Source organism: Gracilinanus agilis, chromosome 3 (genome assembly GCF_016433145.1).
Source record: "Gracilinanus agilis isolate LMUSP501 chromosome 3, AgileGrace, whole genome shotgun sequence".
Taxonomy (NCBI): Eukaryota; Metazoa; Chordata; class Mammalia; order Didelphimorphia; family Didelphidae; genus Gracilinanus; species Gracilinanus agilis.
Window position 1 is genome coordinate 251,440,356 of NC_058132.1, and position 24,242 is coordinate 251,464,597.

The 24,242-nt window shown below is 35.0% G+C and overlaps 1 protein-coding gene across 1 annotated transcript in view; it reads left to right on the top strand.

Annotated features, from left to right (window-relative positions):
* Positions 1 to 24,242, top strand: part of METTL8 (methyltransferase 8, methylcytidine) — a 73,715-nt gene that overhangs the window by 27,185 nt on the left and 22,288 nt on the right. Inside the window, exons 2-4 of the mRNA XM_044666512.1 lie at positions 1,362 to 1,453; positions 18,398 to 18,771; positions 19,456 to 19,505. Coding sequence (XP_044522447.1) covers positions 1,362 to 1,453; positions 18,398 to 18,771; positions 19,456 to 19,505 — 516 coding nt within the window. The remainder of the gene's footprint in view (positions 1 to 1,361; positions 1,454 to 18,397; positions 18,772 to 19,455; positions 19,506 to 24,242) is intronic.

A 24,242-nucleotide genomic window follows, 5' to 3' on the forward strand; every position in this document is an offset into this window, starting at 1 on the left:
TACCCACCACATAGATTCTCACCCACCTGTCTTCAGCATAGGTATTGCTTGGTGCATGAAGTCTTTTTTGGCCATTCCAACACTTAGTGAGCAGTCTTGATTTCTAAAGTAACCATTCTCTCTATCACTTAACATTTAGCACATCCTATATTATAATGTTGTTCATCTCTTAGGCATGGTTTTTCTCTTTCCCACCACATATAAACCTTTGTAGGTCATGGTTCATGTCTTATATACTTTGTTTCCCCAGGACATGAGGGACTGACCTGCACATAGCAGCTGTTCAATAAATAAAAGTTTGTTGATAATGTGACGTTGCCACCTAGACAACCAGTATGTTTGCCTGTTTCTCATTAATCAACAGGCTTAGAGTGTCAGTTTGGTATTAACTCTGGGATTTCTTAGTTCCTGCTTGCTTACCATTCATAAGTTAACTCATAAGCTGAGTTGATTTTAAATTCTCAACTTTTATGCTTTTTATTGTTGTGAAAAATCATTTTATTATTCAGAAAAACTATAAGATTTTAAGCTTAAAGCTGGAAGCAACTTCAATAGTTCATTGTAAGAGATTTCTTCATTTATTTCTAATCCTATCTATGCAAAGGAGAAAATACATATTTAATAAAAAACCTTTTCATATAAAACCTTTGCTCCTCTTCTAAGAACATAAAAATCTTTACAACAAGAAAACAAGAAAATAATACCTCCCCATACTGGAATAGAACATTTATAGCTAAAAATACCTCTAGGAAAATTCATTTCCTTATAAAGGTGACACATTTTCTTTTGTCATGTCATGCAGTCTATCATTTGCATCTAAATGAATCAGTTTATAGAAAAATAAGGTAGTACAGACAAACATAGGCTATCAAGAATTTCTTGAATGCAAAAATTTTGTGAAGACTCTTATCACATTTGCAGCTGAGTTTAGAACACAGGCAAAAAGAGCAAGGGAAACTATTACAGAATAGAATGTCCTGAGTAGAAATCAACAAAAAGGCAAATAAATTCAGATTAAAGTGGAAAATAACAAACCACATGGACACTCTGCATAGATGCCGGAGGGTTGAGAAGAACATTACAGTAGCAGGGAGCTATTAGAGGCTGTTGGTTCTGAGAATAAAGCAAGCAAGCAGAAAAAAAAAAAAACCAAAAAAAAAAAAACAACACAGAAGAACTGTAGGAGTTTCAGAATGTACTGGGACTGTCAGAAGGAACATCTTGCACCAAAATGTATTCATTTGACATGGGAATAAACAATGTAGTTCATTTTTTCAAAACTAGAATAAAAGGTTCTATAAACACCCCTGCAATGCTTCCCCCAACCCCATTGTGATCTATGTGTAACTGTTTTTCTATAGGGACCACATGGAGTGGTCACAAGAAGAAGAAGCAGCAGCTAGAGAAAAAACAACTGAAAACTCATCTGTGAGAGTGCAACTAGAAGACCAAGGTAATCAACCACTTGTTTCCAGGAAGCATGTAGAAATAATGGGATGAATCTTTTGCTTCATCATTTCACACATTCAACCCATTCCTTACTCCTTTTTGCTCAGATTATGATCTTACTAATAAGAACTTTTGCTAACCCATTTTAATTTCTCTGTAGAAGAATTCTCCCATTCTCCAAGGTTATCCAGTTCAATTATCCATTCAGTGTACAGCTAGCTGATTTTTGATTATTAACTCCTGCTGTATATTTAGAGATCAAGTCATGGAATTGCTCACTCTGGGTTTATGTATACCAGGATAGTATTGTTTTAGACATGGTGTCAAACTGTTATTGTTTAGAAACTTTCCCTATGATAATATTTGGTTTCAAATATGGTATTACAAATTGAAGCTTCTAAAGCATACATCTGACCTTGTACTTCCCTGCTCAAGAAGCCCCACTGGTTCACCATTGCCTCTCAGATAAAATATAAAGTTGTCTGTTTGGCATTTAAAGCCCTTCTTCATCCAGTCTATCATTGAAGGCAAATTATATATTCACTTTACATACTTTGCATTCAGTCATATCAATCTACTTGATATCCTTTTAAAAAAATATCCTCACCTTTGCTCACAGCCTATATACCCTATTCCTAGAATGCATTTCCTTCTCATCTCTACTTATTAGAATTCCAAACTTCCTCCAAAGCTTACTTCAAATGAACTCCTCCATACAGCATTTTCTGATTCCTTTCATTGCTAATATGTCCCCAATTGCCTTGTATTTACTTATATGGGTACATGTCATTTCCTCATAATAGATTAAGCTCTTTGAGAACAAGGATTTTTTAATTTTTGTCCCACTATCTCCAGTGTTTGGCACAAAGAAACTTGCTCAGTGATTATTGGTTGAATATTATCAGATGACATTGGGTTCTGATTCATTTTTTTTGCTCATGTCTTTGAATAGAAAGAAGTCAGGCTTTCAAGACTAGCTGCAGTTCACAGTTAGCTTATAGCAAATTGTTTAATACCTCAAGGAGGAGTGAGCAGGGAGGGATTGAGAAAATTTGTAACTGAAAGTTTTGAAAAATTAATGTTAAAATTGATTTTACACATTATTAGAAAGATAACATATTGTTGAGATAAAGAGTAGCTACAGTTTCATGCTTTATGAGGGAGAGACTTTATACATTGGTTCCTTGATAGGAATAAATTAAGAAAAAAATTAATGGACGTCAAGAGCCATTGTTTACTAGCTAATTGGTCAAAAGGTCTGGACATGCAGTTTTCCACAGAAGGTTTACAAATACTAAATGACAACATGAAAGCCTTCTCCAGGTCACTAATAGTAAGAGAAATGCAAAGAATAACAGCTCCGAGGTTTCTCCTCATACTCTAAATTGGCAAAGATTATAAAAGATAGAACTGTCAAGGCTAAAAGGGCTGTGGAAAGGTGCAAAAGATGTACTTTGGGTGGAGTTGTGATGTGGTTCAACCATTCTGCATCTATATTTGAAATTATAACAAAAAAAGGGACTGTATTGTCCCTTTGACCCAACTATCTGGAGAGATATACCAAGGAAAGTAAAGATGGAAACAGAGGTTTATTCTAGCAAAATATTCACAACAGCCACCTTTTTGATAGTAAAGTACTGAAAACAAAATGAAATCCCACTGATTGGAGGGAGATTAACTGAAAAAAACTATGGTATATAAGTATAATTGGGTGTTATTGTATAGTAAGGTATAAATATAAAGAATTCAGAGAAGGGTGGAAAGATTTATACAAACTAATACTGAGCGAATAACCAGAACCAAGAAAACAACCTAAACACGACTGCAACAATATAAATGAAAAGTTCAATGAAATTGATCTTTTGATCATTTAATTTAATGCTGTGTAATGGAAAAAGCAATTAAGAATTCTAAGGAAGAGTTAATAAAATACATCTTCTTTCTCATGACAGAGAGTGGAGTGCTAAAAGGGCAGAAAAACGTGTGTGTGTGTGTAGATACATATATACCAATATATATACATATACATATATTTTGTTAGACAAGGTCTCCATAATGAATATTTTTTTGCTTAATTGTTTTTGTTTTAGGAAAAGGTTCATTTTGGGGATGGGAACTAAAACCATGACTGTAGAGACAAAACAGATCAGTGAAACTTATTTAAAAGTTATTTATTTTTTAAATGAAGGAAATTACCTGTGTTGCGGCTCAACTGAAAGATATGTTTCTGTAAGTCATTTGGGTTACTCAAATGTTCTAAAATCTCTTGTTATGTTCTAGAAGAGGCAGCTTCTTTACTGTACTTTTATTTGAGAGAACAAAGGAAAGGGCTCTTAGCCACAGTAGATTTTCCATATGTTCAAGGGTCCAACCCATTTTATAATCACATTTCCCAACTTCCATTCTCTCTGAAAGGCATGGTGGTATAGTCAGTAGAGGGGCTGACCAGAAATCAGGGAAACCTGGGTTCAAATAACAAGGAACAATTCTCTAAGACTTAAACAAATTGCTGATGCGCACCAGTGAAGGGAGTTTCCACACTGGGAATTCCTTAACTGATGAAATCATGGGTCCAGACCATCCAAATTAGAATACTCTTCACATATATTTTTCCAGGTTTTGCCAAATTTCTGATTTGGGTTACCTTCTTTTATTTGGTAGGTTATTTGTTTTTTATCCATTTGGGGGGCTCAGTTATAAGCAAAATCAATACAACTGAGATCTAGGATAGAGGGAGTTTAAGGATTGGTTTCTTTATCAGGCAGCTACTCTGAAATTTCCCAGATAAAGAGCCTTGCATTCTTCTGAGGAAGCTATGTGTGGCAAGACTTACTAAAATCAGGCAAGACCTGCTAACTGGTAAGTGAATATTGTCCCAGGAACTTGGGCCTGCATATACCCCCTCATTTTTATAACAACTGAGGGCAAAAATTGAAGAAAAGGTATTTGGGAAGGTTACTCTAGAGGGTCTTCCCTCTCTTGATTACCCACCCCAGGGTAAAGTTTAGTAGGCAGTGAGGAATAAATTTTCTCATTATTTGGATTCTCAGATTTGAATTATCAGAACAGATTCTCAGAATTGAAAGGGATCTCAGAAGCCATCTAGGCTACAGGTGTTCCAGCCACTTGACCCCCAATGGGGCCGGAACCAGATAAAATGTAATTGGGAAATGTTTAGTAAAATAAATAAAACTACATTTCAACATAGATAATGTCAGTTAGTGGTTTTTAAAATCAATATGTGGCCCACGGGGATCCATTTCTATTTGAGTTTGACACAGCTAATCTAGTCCAAATCCTAATTGAATTAAGAATCCAATAAGAGCTTGTCCATCCTTTGAATCTTGAATACTCAAATGATCTACCCATTTAATAAGCCTCTCAAAGAAAGAAATTAAGTGAGTCTGACATGACTTTTCTTAATGAAACCATGCGAGCTTTTTGTAATTACTGCTTCCTTTCCAAGACATTTACCACCCTTATTAATGATCTATTATTTAATTTTCCCAGGAATTGAAGCCTGGTTTACTAGCCTATAGTTGGCAGACACAATTTCCTTCCCCTTTTTGAAAATTAGAACATTGGCCCATACCTTTTTACCATTGTCTCTTGAACATTCCTGAGTGGCTTCACAATCACATCTGTCAGTTCTTTTAATACCTGAGAGAGTTGTTTACCTTAATCAGGTGACTTGAATCCATCCATGGTAACCAGATACCCTTACTAGTTCTTTACTTTTCTTGGGTATCATATTACTGTTGGCCATTTTTTTGTTTTGTTTTGTTTTGTCACTTCCAACACAGAGGGTACTTTTCATGGTAGATAAAACAGAAGAAAAACAAGAATTGTGTGACTATCCTCTTACTAGTTATTATCATCCCATCCATTTCAAGTACCAGCCCTATATTTCTATGCATGCCTCTTTTGGGGTCCCCAGAGCTTATGTCTGGAATATAGTATATCGTTAATAACTCTTTCTTGATTGAATGACTGACCATATGTTTCTTATTTAGAAATTATGTAACTAAGTGTTCACCTTCCTGGAAAATGTAAATAAATTGTTACTGCTTGCCCATGGTTATATTAATGCCTTCTCCATTTGTTAGGAACTTTGTATATTAGAAGTTCATTTCTCCTCTTCTAAAGCATCTGAGTTATTAACATTTATTTTTAGAATCCCAAGGAGAAAGCCATGAGTACCTTCATAAGGCCTTCGATTTCTCGTTTGATAAAATAACCCAAATCCATTCTAATGATTCCCTTCTTGAACACCTTGGAGTCCCCTTTGAAAATTCATACCATAATAATTGGCTTGTATTCTGTAAGTGTTAATTGATCTTTTTAATTTTATCTCTAAAACTAGAACCTACACCTCTTTTCCCAGTAATAATTAAACAGAAGAAAAGTTTCCATCTGAACCAAGATGGCTTCATATTACCTGGCATTATAGATAAAGACCTTCCATGTCATATTTATTAGCTAACTTTGGGTGAATCTGCAAAACATTCCAATCCCTTACTTTTCTCCCCTTCAACCAATTATTGTGCTCAGTGATGCGTGTAGCTAGAAGGGGGGATAGTAAAATGGCAACAACATTTAATGGATAGAACACTGGCATTGGAGTCAGTAAGAGTTAGGCTGAAATACTACCCCATACTTTTATAAATTATATGGTTCTGTGCCTCAGTGTCCTCATGAGTAAAATGAGGGGGTTAGACTTTGTTGCCTCTAAAGTACCTTCATGCCTGAATATATGAGATCTATAAGATAACACCTTGTTCCCCACAATTCACCATTTCTGGAATTTTGAGGAGGGAGAACATCTTTAACATACTTCACATATAAGACTTTTCCTAGTTTAAAAAAAAAAAAAAGGCAAGCTAGGAATTTGTCTTTGGAGCTGCCACACTACCCTAGTCTGGACATAGATTTGAAAACCCACAGTACCCTAGTCCTATCTCCAACCTTTTTTATTTTCTGTTTTCCTTTATTAAAGAAATTTTAATATTTATTTTCAGTTCCAAATACTCACTCTATTTCCACCCCTTCCTCATCCAAGAAGAAAGCAAGAAATGTGATACCCTATTATATATATGAAGTCATGCAAAACATTTCCACATTAGCTATGTGGTAAAAAATAAAAGCCAAGAAAATAAAATGAGAAAAACTATGCTTCCATTTACACTGAGAATTCATCAGTTCTTTCTGAAGGTGGATAACATTTTCCATCCAAGTCCTTTGAAGTTTTCCTGTATCATTGTATTGACCAAAGTAGCCAAGTCTTTCATATTTTATTATTGTTACAATATTGTTGTTACTGTGTGCAATGTTTGCCTAGCTCATTCCATTTTGCTACATTTCATATGTCTTCACAAGTTTTTCTGAAACTATCCTTTTTATCATTTCTTATACCACAATAGTATTTCTTCTCAATAATATACCACACTTCTTTTCCATTTCCCAATTGATGCACATTCCTTCAGTTTCCAGTTTTTTGTTACCACAAAAAGAGCTACTATAAATATTTTTGCATGTATGGGTCCTTTTCCTCTCCTTTGATCTCATTGAGGTACAGACCTAATAGCATATGCAATTTTATAGCCTTTTGTTCATAATTCTAAATTGTTCTCCAGAATGGTAAGACCATTTCACAGCTCTACAAACAATGCATTAATGCATCTATTTTTCCACATTCCCTCCATCATTTGTTATGTCCTTTCCCTGTCATGTTAGCCAATCTGATAGGTGTGAGGTGGTACCTCAGACTTGTTTCAATTTGCATATTTCTAATTAGTGATTTAGTGTATTTTTTTCATAAGATTCTTAATAGCTTTGATTTTGCCTTCTGAAAACTGCCTGTTCATATCCTTTGACCATTTATCAATTGGGGAATGACTTTTTTTTTTTAATAAATTTGTCTCATTGTCTTATATATTTAAGAAATGAGACTTTTATTAGAGAAACTTGCTATAAATTTTTTCTCCTAGTTTCATGCTGAACTTCTGCTCTTGGTTACATTTGTTTTATTTGTCCAAAACCTTTTTAATTTCATGTAATCAAAATAATCTATTTCACTTACTGTGATCCTCTTCATCTCTTGTTTGGTCATGAGCTCTTCCCTTATCCATAAATCTGCCAAGTAATTTCTTCCATGTTCTCTTAATTTGCTTATAATATCATCCTTTATATCTAAATCATTGTACGCATTTTGATCTTCTCTTATTATACAGAGTGAGATGTTGGTCTTCGCTTACTTTCTACCAGACTGCTTTCCAGGTTTCCCAGCAGTTTTTTTTTTTTTTTTTTTTTTTTTTTTTTGTCAATTAGTGAGTTCTTGCTCCAAAAGCTTGAGCCTTTGGGTTTATCAAAAACTATGTTACCGTGGACATTTACTTCTGTATATTGTGTACCAAATCTATTCCATTGATCTACCACTTTTACTTCTTATCTAGTACCAGCTTTGCTTTTTTCCACACTTATTGCCTTGATATTCTTGACCTTTTGTTCCTGTTCCTCCAGATAAATTTTTTTTCTACCTCTATAAAATAATTCTTTGGTAGTTTGTTTGGTATGGCACTGAATAAATAAATTAATTTGGAAAGTGTCATTTTTAAAATATTGACTCAGCCTACCCATGAGCAATGAATATTTCTCCAATTATTTAGATCTGTCTTTATGTGAAAGGCATTTATAATTGTATTCTCATAGTTCCTATGGGTGTCTTGGAAAATATACTCCTAAGTATTTTATATTGCCTACAGCTATTTTAAATGAGATTTTTCTTCCAATCTCTTCCTGGTAGGTTTTGTTGGTAACATATAATAATGCTGATGATTTATGTGGGTTTATTTTATATCCTGTAACTTTGCTAAGTTGATTGTTGTTTTGAATAGCTTTTTAGTTGATTCTCTAGGGTTCTCTAAGTATTCCATCAGGCTATCTGCAAAGAATTATTAGTTTTGTTCCCTCATTGCCTGTCTTTATTCAGTTTCTTTTTCTTACAGCATTTCTAATACAACATTGAATAATAGTGGTGTTAATGGACATCCTTGCTATACCTCTGTTCTTATTGGAAAGGCTTTAAATTTATCACCATTATAGATGCTTGCTCTTGGTTACAACTTCACATCTTAAGGAAAGCTCCATTTTATTCCAACATTTTCCGTTATTGCTAATAGGAATGAGTATTATATTCTGACAAAGGCTTTTTCCTGCATATTGCAATAATCATATGATTTTTATTGTTTTTCCTTTTGACATGGGCAATATGATATGCCCTATGATCTATATTATATGTGCTATAATCTCCTTGCTAGTATTATTCAAGTTTTTTTGCATCAGAATTCACTAGGGAAAGTGGTTCAGTTTTCTTTTTCTGTTTTTGTTCTTCCTGGTTTAGGTTTCAAAACCTTATTTGTATCATAGAAAGAATTTTTTAGAGCTCTTTCTTTATCAGTTTTTAAAAATGATTTATACAATATTGGAATTAATTGATCTTTAAATGTTTGGTAGAATTCATCACCCCTAGTCCTCAGGTTGTTTTTTTTTTGTTTTTTTTTAGGGAACTCTTTTATATCTTGTTCAATTTCTTCTTTTCTAAGATAACATTATTCAAGTATTCTATTTCCTCATGTGTTAATTTGGGTAATTTTAATTTTTGTTAATATTCATGCATTTCTCTTAGTTTTATTGGCATATAATTGGACTAAAGGCTTTTAAAATTGCTTTAATTTTATCTCCATTGGTTGTAGAGTCATTCTTTTCATTTTGATATTGATAATTTGGCTTTCTTTAGTTTTTAATCAGATTAACTGATGGTTTATCTATTATAGATGTAAAACTAGTTCCTAATTTTATTTGTTTAATATTTTTGTATTTTCAGTTTTGTTAGTTTCTCCTTTGGTTTTTCAGGTTTTCTATTTTGCTGTTTAATAGGGAATTTTTTTATCTGTTCTCTCCCTAGTTTTTTTAGTTTTATGTTCAATTCATTTGTCTACTCTTTCTCTCTTTTATTGAGGTAAACATTTAGGAATATAAAATTTCCCCTAATGCTTTGACTACATCCCACAAATTTAGATATCTTGTCTCATTTTTGTCATTATCTTTAATTATTTAATTATTGGGTTTTTTTTCTATTATTTGTTCTTTGACTCATTCTTTTGGATTATATTATTGAGTTTGACACTGATTTTTAATTTATACTTTTAAGGCCCTTTATTGAATGTGTTTTTTATTATATTATGGTATGAAAGAATGCATTTAACATTTCTGCATTTCTGAGATTTTTAGGTTCTCCACTCTGCTTGTAGAATATCCTTTTTGGATATGCAGATCTTGTTTACAGGCTTCCTTTTCCATTCCCTACTATATATCTAAGTAATAGTATTATAGCTCATCTGGAAAGGCATTTACCACAAAATGGGTAGAAGAAACTGATCAATCCTTGTCCTAATTTTACTCTCACAGAGACCATTCCATTTGCTCCAAAGAGTGGTCCTAATTTAAGAAGGGGTTCTTTTTAAGATATCTGTTCAACTAGGTAGCTACCCAAGCTTGGTCCTTCTAAATCTGAGGTTCTTTGATTATGTGTTGGGAAAGGGGAGAAAAAATGTACCTGGAAGCATTAATGATTAATAATAAGAAGAAAATAGCTAATATTTATGTAGCACTTTAAGTTTTGCAAAACTCCTTACATACGTTTTAGAATTTGATCTTTGCAGCAACTCAGTGAAGAATCCCAGCTAATCAATATCTGAGTTAGGATTTGATCTCACCACCCTTCCCAGGAACAGAGTAGGAACTCTTTTTGTATTGGTTGCCATGCAGTCCTGAAGTAAAGATATTGTGGGACTCTATAGTGGGTACATAAAAGTTCTCTGGCTTGTATAGCAACCAACATGGTACCCCTTTGCAGGAACCATCTCCCTACTCTGAGGAAATATAACCACCCATCTTTGTCAGCATGAACATAAACATTTTCAACATTAGTCAGGCTTCTTATTAGTTGCCAACTGAATATGATAGAGAAAAATCATACCCAGTCTGAAATAAAATTATCAGTCATCCTAGTTTATTTCTAGGAAGTTATAAATCATCCTTAGTTTATTTCCAGAAAATGTGCAGATCTAAGGAATTTTTTTTTTAATCTCTCCCTTTCTTTCTCTTACCCTTCTGAATGCCTCTGTTTAGAACATGAATAGATGAGCAGCGCTGGTAATGTTCTCTTAAAATGCTTCAACTTTGCTCTGTAAGTGGCTGCCCGTTTTGGCTTATTTGTGTTAACAATGAACTAGAGTGAAGCTAATGAGAAGGTTATTTTGGGGGCCTTGGAAACGGCAGTAAAGGAAAATGACAGTTCCCACAGAACCATAGGGTGACTGAAATAGAAAGATGGTGACTGGCCTCCCTCTATAGAAGCAGGAAAAGCAGGCTGGCGAGGACTGATGATAGCACTTTGAGCCACTTGGTTTTCTTATTAGCATGTTCAGCCTGTTTGTGAGCAAGTTTGCTGGCTGCCGTGGAGACAAGGACAAAAGAGTCCATTTAAATGAGACAAAGTGGAGGAGGTTTCTTATTGCAACTGCCCCTTTGCACCAGTCATCAGTATGGTTGACTTCATATGTGTCTGAGAACGAAGACAGAAACGAGGATAGGGGTGACTATCCCATGAAACTTAAACAAGGTCAACTAGAGAGCAGCAATGGCAAGACCAGTATATGGGCATTAGCAGAAGAAAGGAGAACTTCTCTTGGGAAAGGTGCTACCCAATTTTATCCTTTCTGGTTACAGTTATGTGTGTACATGTCTTTAACCTCCTACTTGTTATAAGTGCCTTGAGGGCAGGAACTGTGTACAATTTATAACCTTGTATCCTCAGAGCACATAGTATGGTGCCCAGGTCATAGGATTGTCAGTTAAGGTCTAGGAGGGACCTTAGAAGTCATCTTAGTTCCCTCATTTCACAAATGGGAAACTATAAGTGATCTACAAGTTATAGTATCAGAATCTGAATTTGAACCTGCACATTTGTTGGATCTGTCTAGAATTGAATTCTAGACAGGTGATTAAAGCCCATAAGCCCTGGTGGGTGAGGCTCCTGATGGGCTGTTTGGTGGCCACAAGGAAAAGTGGTGAGATTAGTAATTTAGTAGATCTGCCTAGAGTCTTTGAGCCCTGACGAGATTTTTGACATATTCACCTGCTTGCCAGTGGCTCTGTAATCGTTGTGTCATTTCTTATATAGAAAAGCCCAAAGTCTTCAAATGAATCAATTTTCTCTTACATCTCAGATTCAGATTGTTGTCGAATTTGAGTCCTGTTTACCTCCTTTACCCTGCATATTTTAATACCACTGAAGGAAGAACTACTGTTTGAGTTGCTGGTATGCCCAATACTATCTGCATATTTCTTTCAATCCCTTCTATGTCTGTCTGTCTGTCTTTCCTGTTGCACCTACACTCAGGTCCCTTTGTCAAATATCACAATAGCCTGGCTGATGCTGAAAAGGAGAAATTCATGTACAGTGTTGATAGTAAGGAGAATTTGTTCATCTGAAGAATAACAAGGGCTTTTTAAAAAAATAATGATTTATTTATAGCTGTTAGATTTCATCAGTATTAGGTCTTATATCAATATGCCTGGATTAGTTGATCTCATGAACCAGTTCCCCCTTTCCACTTACTGATTTCTTTCCACTTACTTTAAATTTTTAGGAAAATGAAATTATTTTCCTTTTTCTTCCTCTTTCTCCCACCCTTCTTGGACAGATTCTTTTCTAAGGAAAGTTTGAGAAGGATACACTTGGCAATTTAAGATGAGGGTGTGGAAAAATATTTTTTTTCATCCCTTAAAAGCATTTCTACTCTCTTAAATCATAGCTGGTTAACTAGGAAATGCGATGGTTACTAAACTCAGTAACAGAAAACGCTATTTCATTTTAAATCAGCTTTGCAAATATCCAGATGCTTTGAGCAAGTTATTATTTGTATCAGGCAAATAATAAAGAATTTCTCACTTCATCTTGCCACTTGAAAACCCTGTGAGGAGAAGGGTGAGTTAACAAAAAATTTCTGTGGACTAATAAATTTGGAATATTTGTTGGCAAGGCTGTTGAGAGGCTTAAATTTTCATGTGGGACACATTTAGGAAATTCACTTTCATTGTAATACCTTTAAAGGATTTTTTTTATTAGAAAACTTTTTCAGTGATCCCTAGACACTTAGAAATTTCCAACTTTGAGAGTTGAGTTATTTGCGTAATCGGTGAGCAAAAATAACCTTAAATTGCTTTTTGTTACATAGCAACTTAGAATAAATTTTCATAATTCATATTAATCATATCGTATATGTGTCAGAGGCATAAATGGTTTAATACATTTTCTTATTTGTGATATTCAATGTGATTCAGAATGAATTCTGAATATTTATAATTGGCTAGTATGTGTCATATACCTTCTTACCCTCGGCAGTGTGTGAATAATTGAAAAGTTGCTTCATTCTGCTGTGGTTAAAAAGGATCACTGCATCTCTTTCTCTGCCATCAGCAAGCATACAGCAATTAACTCAAGAGTCTGTAACCCCAGTAGAGTAAACAGCCATGCTCCAGCAAGGAAATTTCTAATATCATTAGCATACCTGGTTAGAAGGTCAGAGAGACAAGGCTGAAGAAAGGACAGGTTTTTATCAGTATTGGCCTGAGCTCAGGTTGACTAAATAACTCTTTCTGAGAATCCACCTGTGCAAAGAGAATTAACCCTTCCACAATCCACAATTTCAATCATGCCCTGGAAATATCTGTTTTTATTATTGTCATGATGCATCATGATGATTGGCTGAATTTCTACCTCCTACTGTTGCCTTCACTTGATCACAGAATTTCCAGCACCTGTATAATGGCCAAGCTTAACCCTGGAAAAGATTTGAAAAAAAAATTTGTTTCCCTTGATTCTTTGCAGAAGTGAAGGGCTATGGGTACAAAACATTGCATATAATACTGTCAGGTTTAACTGATGTATTTGTTTTACTATTTATTGCTTTTTTTCCTTTTCTTTTTTAAAAATTCTTTGTTATGAGGAATGGTTCTCTGCATTGGGGATTTACATTCTGAAATGAAAATTATGTAAAAAAAGATATTATTAAAATTAATTTTTTTAAAAATCCCTAACATTGACAGAAATGGGACCTGCAACAGGCAATACAGCATTAAAAAGAAACCTTCCCAGTTCACTAGCCCTGGCCTCCACCTTTACCTCCACTGAATTCTAATACCAGTTTATATTTTCATTGCTTCTAGTGTACTATGGTCTTTCCTTTATGGTTTATACAATGTATAATTCAAATAATACAGGTTGCATGAATTCTGTATCCTCATGTTTTGCTTTTGTCCATTTCGATTATTACAATTCAGTGTACCTTTCTGGTGCTAGATTTTACAAGGTGTTAAAAGCAATTGACATTAAATTTATAATTGTTTAAATAATTTAGAAGACATGGTAAAGTTTTATTTTCAATTGAATGCTTCATAATTTAGGGAAGAGAACAGAATAGCATAGTTAAAATTATTTGTTGGATGGTTTTGGTGGAATGTTGTGTTTCTTTTCTCCTGCTCCCTCCCTTATTAGTTAATATTTCCTTTGAATTCATGCACATTTCTTTTTACTAGCCTTTGAGTGGATCAGGAACTGAAAAGTGAAAATACCTAATTAAACAGTTCCTGGCACTCATTTGTAGACATATCCCATTCTTGTAACCAAGGTCATTGTTTTAACAAACTTTAACATTTTGATATTATTAGTATTTTTTGATGATTGTAAAGGATGTCATTAAATTTTGATTCTTCATAAATTGGAGTAACACATTGGCATCTCAGCAAAATTAGTTGTGTTCTTGGAATCTGCTAACAATTTTCTTTCAAAACTGAAAGTAAAAGCAATAGTGAAATATGTACTTAAAAGAATATGTTTTAATGGTGTAAAGAACTGGTAATTTTTAGTGTTCATCATATATCACTCATTAGTGCAAAACACTGAAGTAAGTTGGGGATGCGTAAGTCATTTTGACGTTATTCATTGTGGCTTATCCAGAGAATGCATGGTTATTAACAAGGTTATTGACAGTTAACCAGCACTCTCATTAATTAGTTGCCTTGTTAATGTTTCACACTCTTCTTATTTATTCCTTACTTTCATTCATCATGCCCCTAGACTTGGCTGCTTGCTTACCTACTTAACCACCTGCTTAGCTCTGGGAAATTTCTGAGGGAAAAATTTGATGCTTAGATTGATATTTTTTTATCATTCTATCCCTAGCATGGAATAGACTTATTGGGATATATTTGGAGAATGAAAAGAAAGAGGTAAAATGGAGATGTTAGATAGATTTCTAGTACTTTTTGAATTAGCTTTTTAGAATACAGCTTCCTTAAATCTAGAAATATTCTACAAACAAATATAATTAATTTTTAGATTCTCCATAAATAGAATTCCATTTATTATTGCCTATACAGGAATTGACTGTGTGTGTAAGATTTTAGCATACTTTGAAACTGGTGTTCATAGGATAATGTTGTAGACCTTGCATCATTTCTCAATGCTTGAATTCAAAACAGAGTATATTAGCTTTAAAGCATTTCCTCTTAACTGTTGAGATTTTACCTTGATGGGAAGGCATTTTTGACCATATGATTAGAATTCATTACAGATAAATTTTCCTGCAGTTAAGATAGGCTAGGAGGTATAGTGAGAAGGACAGTATTTTTAGTTGGAAGACCTACATTTAAATCCAAACTTTGCTACTAATTACTGGTATGACTTTAGGTAAGTCACAGTTTTTCAGGATCTCATTTCCCTTTTCTGTCAGATGAGGAGGTTGGGTTAAATGATCTTTGAATACCCTTCTACAGGTTATCTAGAAGTTTTAGTACATTTTTAAACTCTTAAAGTTTTGGGGATATTCTCTAGTTCCATACCTGAACCAGAGGCATACTACCCAGCTCCTATATACCTACTCTAGCAAAGCCCAGAAATTAATATTAAACCAAATAATGATTAAGAAATCCAAGGAGGGGGCAGGGAGAGGCAGCTAGGTGACTCAGTGGATTGAAAACAAGGCCTAGAGATGGGAGGTCTTGGTTTCAGGTGTTTCCTCAGACACATTTCCTAGCAGGGTCACTTAAACCCCATTGCCTAGTCCTTACCACTCTTCTGTATTGGCACCAATACGTAGTATTGATTCTAAGACAGAAGATAGAGAAAGGAAGGAAAATGAGTGAGGGAGGGATAGAAGGGGAGGGAGGGAGGGAGGAAAGAGAGAAAGGAAGAAAGGAGGGAGAGAGGAAGGAAGAAAGGAGGGAGAGAGGAAGGAAGGAAGGAAGGAAGGAAGGAAGGAAGGAAGGAAGGAAGGAAGGAAGGAAGGAAGGAAGGAAGGAAGTACAGTAAGTGACTTTTTCCATGCTAGAGCTATGCAGTCAGTCGAAAGCCCCAAGGGCAATAATAGGAAAGGGCACTACCAACAAAACCAGTCCAAAGTTGACAAACAAGCCCAGCCTTCTATCAGTCATAAAATACTATTTAGCCTTCAAAGTTCTAGGCCAATAGGGATTTTTCTCTCCCTCCAAAAAAACCTGAAAAGGTCATGCATTCCTGGCCAGAAAGACCCAGCCTAGGCACCATGGAACCTCTGAAGAGTAGCAGTGAAATAAATAGAGAAATAAATGATTTTAGAAAATCTTGGGTGTTATGAACTGATGCAGAATGAAATGAACAGAAGCAAAACAATTTATAAAGTAACAATGGCATTGTAAAGAAAAGAAACTTTGAAAAACTAAGAACCCTGATCACTACAACGACCTCCATTGCCTTCAAAGGACCAGTGTTAGAATCTGTTACTCACTCCTGACAGAGCTGAGGAACTCAAGTGCAGAAAGACATACATTTTTGGACTTGACCATTATGTAGATTCATTTTCCTTGGCTATGTATTTATTACAAGGGTTTTTTCCACTTTTCCTTAGCTTTTAATTGGAGAGGGAGTATCAGACAGTAAAGAAGTTGGTAATTGTGATGCCAAAAAAAGAGAGTCAGCAAGAAGTATAGACAAGGAGAATAGTTTTGAAAATAATGTATGTAATTTATATATATTTTTAAAAGGTGGCATGAAACAGATTATGGTTTTATATACAGCCATCTTTTTACTCTCTTTTTGATGTTTAATTTGAGAATTTTTTTAAAAATTAAGTTCCTTGCAACATTAGTTCTATGATTATATAGGGCTATAAAAATTAAAAGAAAAAAAGTAAGTCTTAGGAAGGCAGAGTAGAACCATGTGCTAAGTATGCATTTGACACAGTAATATGTCAGGTTCCCTTGGAACAACATCTTGAGGGTAGAGGACCTTCAAATCTGTGATGAAAATGAAATGTGCTTCATGCTTTTGAAAGTACAGTACTTAACAAAAACCTCTAGCCTCAAATACTGAGTGTCATCATTAGATGCTACTGGATTAAGTTGTGAAAAGGACTAGGATGAGCAAAGGGATAACTCCAAGAACCACTGCTGAAGAAAATGAGAGTTAGGGGAAACTGTCACTCAGATATAAAGTTTGCACCATGAAAAGAGATTTCAGCTAAGTTTGCTTGTCTCTAGAAAGCGCAACTAGGACAAGTGGTAAGAGTTCTAAGAAAGCTTATACTCATTCTAAGGAGACACTTCAGAGAGTGATTATTTATTTTATTATTTACTCAATTATTATTAATTTACATAATAACAATATTATCATTATTATTAAATTACATTATTTAAAAATATAAGATGGTATGGGGGCAGCTAGATGATTCAGTAGACTGAGAGCCAGGCCTAGAGACAGATGATCCTGGGATCAAATGTGGCCTCAGATACTTCCTAGGTGTGTGACCCTGGGCAAGTCACTTAACCCCTACTGCCTAGCCCTTATCACTCATCTACTTTGGAACCAATACACAGTTTTGATTCTAAGATAGAAGGTAAGGGTTTTATTAAAAAAAAATAATAACATGAAAAAAATGAGATGGGATGGGATGGAGAGAGGGTAGATTTGTGTCCATTGGAAAAAAATAAGCTTAAATGAAAATTTAAAAATCCCCATCACTGAAGAGCTTCAAATATAATCTAGAACAATGACTGTCAGGGTTATTAGAAAGAGGATTTATTTTTCTGGTGTAGGCCTGACTAGATGGCCTCAAAGGATCTTCCTAGCTCTTTTTTTTTTTTTAAAGTCAGAAAAGCCACTCTTTAATCAAGGACAGAGGTAACAGGGCTGAGTAGGCCTCTATTCAGAACTGCGCGCTACACGCTTATGTAGAGTCCAAGGATTGAACTCCAAATGCTTTGGGCCCTGACCCCTGGGATTGCTACCACTCTAGATGATGACTCTCCTTCCTACCTCTTAAGGTCTCCTGAAACAAAGAGTCTTGCTATGCTACAAACCTAAGAATACTTAGTTATGACTCTGATTTAAAAGAGATGCCTAAAAGAATTCTAATTTGGATAATCTCTGTTCTCATTCTTTCTCCTGTTCTTCATTCTCTATTAAGGAAAGTTAGTGTTTTAGTTTTCCATTTTAAAAAATTTGACTTACTAAGCCTGCATTTGAAGCCTTAAGGAAATGTCACTTTCTGAGGCCTAGATTCATATAAGAATATAAGATTATTTGTGAAAATATATTTATTAAAGGTAGATTTCCAACTGTCAATTGAGAAAAGGAGTTTGAAATGATGGCGTTCTCTATTTTTAAGGTCCTAGGCTGTGAAGACACAAGATAAAGTAAAATTAAAAGAAAACACATATTTGAGATATATATTTAAATTTGATTAATTTTTAAGTTTTGAAATTTTTAAGTGACTATAAAATTATTATATCACTATGAACAATAAACAAAATACAGATTATGTAAAATGCCTTTTTCTTTTCATTTCAGTCAAATATGAGAATCAAGCAAGTAAATATTGGAATAATTTTTATGAGATTCATAAAAATAAATTTTTCAAGGATCGTAATTGGCTGTTGAGGGAATTTCCTGAAATTCTTCCAGTTGGACTACAAAATAAAGAAAAGAAGGAGAAAATGTCTTGGGATTTTGTAAAAACTGATGCTACAGACTCTTTCTCAAAAACAAGCTGCCTGGACGTGCCTAAAAGAGTAGAATCTTGTAAAAATGATTTTGGTGATAATTTTACTTATAGCCAAAGCAAAATAAGATCTGGTGACATCCAGCATCCTAAAAAGAAGAAAGAAGAGGCCTCAAAGACCAAATTGTTCCCTGGCAGCTGTGCTACTTTCAGAATTCTAGAGGTATTGTACTAGAGAAACAGTGGGCAGAAAGTCTCATACAGTGAGTGATCTTGAAGTGTACAATCTGTATAATTTTTTTCAGTGGCCCTGGTTTGCAGTCGGATTTCACATCCCTAGAAAAAAGGGAGAGAAAATAACTGGTCAACATAATTTGATCCCAAACTGAAGTGCCTAAAGAAATCTATGCTTAGAGTATTATTTGATAGAGTAGAATCACTAACCAATACCATCATTGTGTGTGTTGTCTCCAGTGATGTAGTTTGCAACCCAGTGTGCCTGGCTACAATTTTTTCTCTTAATCGATTTCTTATATTTATTGTATCTAGCTAGATGAAAGAGTAGCAGTTCTACTAAAAACTATTTCTTGCTTACTTTTTGAGGTAATAGTGTGCCATTCAGTACATGCAAAAGCTCCCAGTTCTATTCTGCTTTGAGGCTCACAAAGCTCCTTCCTACAAAGTAGATAGTAAAATTATTATTGTACCCCACTTTATAGATGGGAAAGTTGAGGCACAGAGAGTATATGTGATATGATGTGTACATCATAAAGCTAATAAAATGTCAGTACTAGTTAAACATTAGGATGATAAAAGTCAGAAACAATTCTAAACTGATAAGTGCTTGGGCTAAAGAGACATTTGCTTTACTGCTATGATTTTTCTTTGATTTTTCTTTTAATTTCAGGTTGGCTGTGGTGCTGGAAATAGTGTTTTCCCCATTCTTAATGCTCTGAAGTGAGTATTAGATCTTCCATTATAGACAATTGGGAAAATTATAGAAAGCTGTAATCTTGTAAATAATATTTAGTATCTGTGCTTTTCAGTGAAGGCTGACTGAAACAAGATAGGCAGTAGAAGAAAGAATTGTCTTAGGGTCTAGTTTCATGTGTAGTAAGATATCGCCTGAAAATGCTGCTGAACAACTGTTCATTCCCTCATGGAAAAATACCATAACTTACATTCATCTCAAAACAAAACAACCACCCTGATGTGCATTTCTCTGTGTGGGTGTGGGTGTTCATTTGTGTTTGTGTGTGTATTGGTGATAGGATTGAAATGCCAGGACATAAAAATCTAAAAACCCACAGGAGCTCAGGAGATCATTTAGCCTTTTTCTCCCAGATTTTATAGATGAAGAAACAAGAACATGGAAGCGAAGGGACTTGCTTACAGTCACACAGTGGAATTTTTGGCAGAGCCAGGACCAATCTCCAGATCTCTTGGCTCCTGGTGGAGGACTTTTTTTTCCAAAAACACCCCAATGGTAGTTCTCAATTGCCAGGCTTTGGAAAGGAAGTCACTTTTTAGAGTAAAATACAGGGGAGTAGGGGGTTTGGGGGAGAGGAAAAGAACGTGAAACATGGAACTATGGGAAAATATTCAAAATTTAAATTTAAATTTAAAAAAGAGTATAAAAAGATAAAATGTTGTACATATTAGATACATATATAGATATAGATATATAGATATATATACTTCCTAGTTAATACATAAAAATAACTCACATTTCTTTAATAACTTTCAAGGTAAAGTCTCCAAAGGACTCCCCTTACAATACTATGGGATAGATAGTGAAATTATAATTATGGTCATAAGTGCACTTAGTCAAAGAACTTGGTTTAAATCCCATGTCTGTTGCTTACTACCTTTGACACCTTGGACATATCACTTTTGGCTCTTCAGGCAAAGGATTGGACAAGATGGCCTCTGAGGACCCTCCTGGCTCTACCTCTGTAATCCTGCCTATGCTGCTACTCCTCAAGTTGTATTGAGTATTTCTACTAAATGATTTGGGCTTGAAAGGGATGGAACAGAACTAAGCCAAATAGGGCACACTGATATGGAAACTGAATTGACTAGTATTCTTTTCCTGGCCTATCCCCTCTGACTCATATACCTCTCCTCTTGAAATTATTCTAGGATAAAGAAAACACGGTTGCCTCACAGGGGGTTCCAAATCACTTATTTTCAGTCTTCCAGATAATGTTCTTAAAGGAGTAGTACTCTTGGTTTTTAATGACCAAACACAGCTTTTTTATTTTTTATTTTTTCAAGAAAATCATTAGTTCCCTAAAGCTGTTTTGGCTATACTCTAATTTGATCCACCCTTTAGCCTCTAGGAATCATATTTTTTTAATCCCCATATGATCTCCAAAGTGATCTTTTTTCCTTCTGAGTTCATAGTCCTAGGGTTAATTGGTCCTATATAAGGACTATGAGTTTGAAAAGTAAAATGGAGAATAAGTTAGGTAACTTAGATAGGACTGAGAGCCAGGCCTAGAGATGGGAAGCCCTAGCTTCAAATCTAGCCTCAGACTCTAACTGCCCCTAGATAAGTCACTTAACCCCCAAATCCCTAGCCCTCTCTGTTCTTCTTCCTTGAAACCAATACACAGCATTGATTCTAAGACAGAAGATAAGTATGTTGTTTTTTGTTGTTTTGTTTTTTTTTTTAGTAAAATGATAAATTTATTTCCATAAAAAATGGCCTCATGCCTCAGGTCAGTAAATGTAGACATTCTCTGTACCATTCATTAAATAATCATTCATAAAGTTCTTTGTGATTTTTCTTGGCTTATATATTTATTTACTTTTGCCAACGTTTATGCTACCTCAAGCTAAATTGGAAGCTTCCTGGGGGCAGAAACCTTTTTTGAGGCTTCTCTTAGTTTTTTTATAGCCTAGTGCTGTGTACAAGCACTCACACAAAGAAGGTACTTAATAGATATTTGTTGATTAATGACTTCTAATACCCTCCAAGTTGATGATTGTTTCTGCACAATAATCTTTCTTACATCAAATAATAATAATACATTTTTAAATGACTGAAAGCCCTTTTCTCTTTAGTCTCTGACCCTTGTTTCTTGGTAACCTTTTTTTCCTCATGAGGATACATACATATTGGGAATGTTGTTGCCCAGTGAACTGAGATAGTTAATTAATTTTCAAAAGAAAACCAGTTTATTGCCTTTCAAAGGGAGGAGCAGATATGTATTTTTTCCCCTTAAAATTGAATTTATTGCATGTGGAAAGTGGAAGATCAAAACCTTGGATTATTATACTTATCCAGCACTTTGTAGTTACAGAATACCTTACCATAATTAGCCCTTTGGAAGGGAGAGGTCAGATCATTCTCCAAAGACCGTTTAATTCTTAAACCACCTGCCAAGAGAGTGCCCAGTGTCGTGGTAGATTCTAGTGATATTTACACCTGCCTGCTGGGAACAGGGCCAAGGCTGTCAGCTGATTTCACAAAATGCCACAGAAAGTCATTGGGTGGTCACAAGTTTCAAACTTAAACTGCTGATGCAAGAGGGAATTATTCAGTAGCCTTCCTGGTGAAATAAAAGCATGCTTTCCCCCAGCTGACACACTGTTCTGCATGCTGTGGCTGTACAGTGAAGACCGAGGGTATCCACCTTGCAGAACTGAAGACAAAGGTTAATTCACTTCAATTCAGTGTAGTTCAACAAACATTTATTGATCTCCTTCCACATACTTGGCACTGTACCAGTGGATAAAAAGAGACATCACAGGATTTGGGAGCTAGAAGGAACCCTAGCAGTTAGCTCTTCCAGTGACCCTATTTAACAAACAAAGAAACTGAGACCCAGAGAGGTTAAATGACTTGTTCTTGGGTCACTTATTCAGAGACTAGAATCCAGATTCTTTGATGTTAAACCTATCACTCTTTTTATAGTCCCACATGGATTGGAAATTGGTCATGATCTGAAGGATATTGCAATTTAAAGAGGGGAAAGTCAGGAAACAAAAAACTAAAATTCAATGAGTAGTGGGCAAGGAAGGAATGAGTACAAGAGAAAATAATTGCAAGAGAAGGATCAGGCAAAATGCTATAAGAAATTGGGGAGGGAGAGATGACCTCCATCTCAGTAGATAAGGAAGCATTTCTTCATGTGGCTGCTGGCTTGAGTTAGACTTTAAAGAAGAGGAGGAGGGACTTCAGGAGAGATAAAGGGGAGGAAAGTCCACTCTAAGCTTAAGGGATGATGCAAACAGAGGCCTGGAAATAGGAGACAGCAGGACAAGAACAACAAGATTAGCATCTGTGTAGAAACACGTGCACATGTGTGGATGTATGCATAAACTGGCATACCATACACACACCTTTTTTTTTCAAACCCTTACCTACAATACTGTGTATTGGTCCCAAGGCAGAAGAGCAAAAAGGGATAAATATGCCCAGGGTCACATAAGTAAGAAGTGTCTGAGGCTGGATTTGAACCCAGGACCTCCTGTCTCTAGATCTGACTCTCAATCTACTAAGCCAGCTAACTGCCTCATCCTCCAAAAATGGGCATCTTAGGGCATATGTACCATGTGGAGAGAGAGAGAGAGAGAGAGAGAGTATTTAAAATATACATTTAAATATATGTTGTATATATAGGCATATATGTATGTGCATGTATACATGCATGTGCATGCACACACATACACACCCTTTGTTTTGCAAAAAAATTTTCTCATAACAATCTTGTGAGATATTATTTTCCCCTATTAAAGAAAAATTTTTGTCAGTTAATAAACATATTAAGCACCTACTGTGTGCCAGACAACAAAATGTTTATAGGTACATTTTGTTTTTTATACCACAAACATGCCCCAATAACTACCTGATTAATATTCCTTTATTTAAAAAAAAAGTTGAACCAAATTATCTGATAGCATGACAAAGAGAGGAAGAGTATTCAGTATCAGTGCCCTGGAACCAAAGTTGTTCATTGCAATATATGAATGTGTTGTCTTCATTTATGTGATGGTATTCACTGTGTGTATTCTCTTAGTTGTGATTTTATTTTACTCCATACCATTTTATATATGGCTTCCTCTGTTACTCTGATTTCTTCATACTTTTCATCTCTTATAATTAAAAAATGGGTTAGCTAGGTGGCGCAGTAGGTGTAAAACTGGACCTTAGTGTTGAGAAAACATACCTCCTTTCCTTGGTTGCAGAGGTAGAGGACTATGGCTTATGGAATTGTGTGTATACTATCCAATAGTGGTCATATGGGCAGCTTCATTGGGCAGTGGATGGAGCACTGAGCTTGGAATCAGGAAGACTTTTCATGATTTCAAATCTGGCCTCAGACACTGACTTAGCTGTGTGACCCTGGATAAATCAGTTAACCCTGTTTGTCTCAGTTTCCTCATCTGTCAAATGGTTTGGAGAAGGAAATGGCAAATCACTCCAGTATCTTTACCAAGAAAACCCTAAATGGGGTTACAAAGAGTGAAACAAACTGAAAAACAACTAAACAACAAAATACTTTTAAAATATATCATAGCATTGCTATACCAAGATTTGATCAGCCATTCCCCAATCACTCAGCACCTACTCAGTTTCCAGTAGTTTCATATATTTTTTATATTGTTGTGAATATTTTAATATAGATGGGACCTTTCTACCATTAGCCTCCTTGTGTTACATTTCCAGTAATGCTATCACTGGAT